Source organism: Pollicipes pollicipes, unplaced genomic scaffold (assembly GCF_011947565.3).
Source record: "Pollicipes pollicipes isolate AB1234 unplaced genomic scaffold, Ppol_2.1 Scaffold_4295;HRSCAF=5057_pilon_pilon_pilon, whole genome shotgun sequence".
Taxonomy (NCBI): Eukaryota; Metazoa; Arthropoda; class Thecostraca; order Pollicipedomorpha; family Pollicipedidae; genus Pollicipes; species Pollicipes pollicipes.
Genome location: NW_023596461.1, coordinates 16,571,618 through 16,574,953, shown reverse-complemented (window position 1 = coordinate 16,574,953; position 3,336 = coordinate 16,571,618). Strand labels below are relative to the sequence as shown.

General features: G+C 49.5%; 1 protein-coding gene across 1 annotated transcript in view; it reads right to left on the bottom strand.

Moving 5' to 3' along the window:
* LOC119097220 (uncharacterized) overlaps positions 1-3,088 on the bottom strand; it is a 5,167-nt gene extending 2,079 nt beyond the window's left edge. The window contains exon 1 of the mRNA XM_037220273.1: positions 3,020-3,088. Within this exon, the coding sequence (XP_037076168.1) occupies positions 3,020-3,088 (69 nt within the window). The remainder of the gene's footprint in view (positions 1-3,019) is intronic.
* Between the last annotated feature and the right edge of the window lie 248 nt (positions 3,089-3,336).

Here is a 3,336-nt window from a genome sequence, read left to right as displayed (position 1 = left end):
CGGCCTTACAAAAGTAAACGGAACGATAATGCACTTAAGTGATACGGTAAAAAGAATCTAGATAACCTCTTTGATCGCATTTCCCGCAAACGATGAACGCTGCTTGTCATTCCTGCGTAAAACATCACTGACATAAGCCAAAAAAGTCATAAATCATGCACCATTAAGGCCAGAAATTTCAATTTTTTACAGAATGCACAGCAGTTATGTATACTCAGTTGTCCCAAATATTAGCGATGTGCTAAAAACCGTTCGAAAATAATACCGTAAAAACCTTGTTGGGCTTCTGAGGCCCTACGTAGGGCAAAGGTGAACGGTTTGCCTCCAGATGTCAAACTAGCTGCGACATACCGCGAAAGATGTGGTGTCATGAGAAAAGCACCGGGTCATAACATGGTTGCATCATCTTATAGACATGTACCTCGCAGCATGATATCACAAGCTATAGCATTTTAACAACAGAGAAATCATAGTGACAGAGGTGTCAAAGATGTATGCACCTGGAAAAACATTCCTGCATGCATGAAAGAAATGCAGAACTTTGCATTGACAAACTGAGAGTTGATTGTTGAAATAAAAGAAGCATGTGCAATGAAAACGATAACATACTTAAGAAGTCTACACTGCAACAACAAGGGGCACATGATCGCTTCCTACCTAACACGTAGACTACCAACGGTGCAACTGTACGGTTTCTTGGTTAGTCAGGCAAAGATTCACCCATCCTTTTGCTGTCGCGTTTGCGCGTTTTGTGTTATGGTGTCCGCTGTTGTGCAGCACCCGTGAGCACGCCAGTTTAAGCCAGGCATGCCGCATAGGGGGAAGCAAAGTCCAAAAGCAAGCCTAACATATAGTGCGTGACCTTCGAAGGCGTGTCCATTGAGGTTCGTCGTCCTTTTCAGAACAGGTTGAGTTGGCAATGATTTGGTGCGAAATAGCAGAGTATTCAGCTTTTTAAAATATGCCTTCAAAATATATAAACAGCCTGTACCAGCCCACATACTATATAGCGCTCTTACCAGCGCCTATCTGGTAGATTAAACAGCTTCCCTATTTTTGATAAAAATAAGACACGCAATGCGTATTTGTGATCAGCTTGACGAGACAGGTCAATTGATGGGAAACTCATCTCGGAAAAACTGGCAATATTCATAAATTAGTTCAACGCAAGCGTCAGTACACAGCATTTCAGTGAACACGGAACGTAGGATATGGCCATGCCGAAAGGACACGGCACATTTCACTCTCGGTACCTGCACAAACATATTACCACGCATTATGGGCGACTAGGTTTCATAAAGTGGAGGGCGACCCACTTCCATGCCCCAACATAAGGCCAGTATTCAAGATCAGTGCGACAGAAACACAATTTTGGGAAAAGAAGGGATTAACTAGCTACTCCTCTTATAAGCATCTGCTTTCGCCCACACTAATGATCAGCCGCAATAGCGAAGTTCCGCTGTCTTGGCTGCGTCGGCATGAGCCCCGTATGCTATAGCCGACACTTTGCAAACATAACGCCCGCTTTCCCGATCAGGATACCTGACGCTGCTCTCATTACTGGAACTGGAGCTGTGCAGACGGTTGGATTTGGTCTGCGATTCTTCCAGCCGAACCTGGTGTTGGTTTCGCCCCCTTTATTCATCTTTGGAGAGGGGGGGGGGCATTCACTAATCTGCACCTTTTGACTGCAATGATGCGACCGATATCCATTTCAAAAGCATTGTCATCAGCCCTGAAATATGAAACGCTGCCGTCGTCGGCGCCGCGCGTCGCCTCGGCGTCCCAGCGCAGTGGGACCGGACGTACGGTCTGCGGGACCGGCTGCGGGGGCGGCGGTGGGACCGGACCTACGCACTGTAGGTCCGACTCTGGAGGCGGCAGTTGGACTGGACTTCGCACTTTGGGACCGGCTCCGAAGGTGTCTGTGGGACTGAACGTACGGGCTGTGCGACCGGCTCCGGGGGCGGCAGTGGGACCGAACGCGGGGGCTGTGGGACCAGCTCCATAGGCGACAGTGGGATCGGACGTACGAACTGTCGGACCGGCTCCAGAGGCGGCAGTGGCCCAGCTCACCAGTAAACAAATGAAATGGGCATAGATAGTAAAAGTAACATAACCCAGGTCATAGCAACTGACTGCTAACAACTCACACTGCCAGCAACTGACCCTGCAAACAAATTGCTCGCAAGTGGTCTTTGTTTATCTTTTTCTCGTGACGTCACAAATATTCTGACTTTCCAGAAACGACAACGTCCCAAGCTTCCCATTTTTCCCTGCCCCTTCATCTTTTAGCACAGAACGAAAACGTACTGGTGCGCTTCTTACTCAGCCCTAAACGTGATCTGAAGTCTTGGGACGGGGATGAGACGTCTTGATGTAAATGTTGGCAAATTGAGGAGATTTCGAGACGAGTGGAACGTGAGCTTATCACACGGCAGTCATAGGTGATGTGGTGCAGCACTGTTCGGGTGGGTAATGCAATAATTGCCGTCTATGTCCTTCTGTGAGACCGGGTTCACAGTAATGCTAAATCAGTTATATACAATGCGTCACGGCATGTTAGCATTACGGTTATGGTGATGTATGATTAGAAAGGACCTTGAGGCTTCTGAGCCCCACTAATGTTACAAAACGACACCGTTGTGCAATGTTTTCGATAGTAATCCCATATAAGCTACTGCAATATGGAGCAGAATAAATGAGGTCTTTGTTGGTTATTCTTGCTGAGTCATCGGCCAGAATGCATTCAGCAAGCTGCCGCTTGCTGCGGCAAAGTGCAATGCGCAAAAAGTACCTTGATGACAGCTTTCAGTTGGATTTCCTTCTGGCTGCTAGGTGGCAGGGTCATCGTCAAGGTATTAAGAATGGGGACAACTTCAGTCGGCTGACGCGGGTTGAGTTCAAGAAAGAAGCGGTTTCAAATCGCTGGTAGCGGCTTGATACGCAGTCTCCAATCGCGGCACGAAGCACCCCGAGATTTCAAGAGATATGCCGTCAAACTACTCACTGTGCTTACCTCTGCGGACATTTTGGGCATCCGGGGCACCCTGGGCATGATGGCCACCGTGGCCACCATGTCCACCATGATTGCCCTGACTCAGGACTCCTGAGACCAAGCACAGGGCGATGACCTTGGCGAGGAGCATGGTGCCGGTCCTGCCTCGCACCGTGTGGCACAGCGAGTGGCGAGCTCGGCGCTGACGGCTGGCGGCAACCTCGACGCGTCACGTCCTGACTGACGTATGAAGCACAAAAGGTGGGGCGCCGTGCGCAGTGGTCGCCCATTCTCCGCGCCGGCGGTGCAACTGCGGGCTGGCACGTGCGTTATTCAGG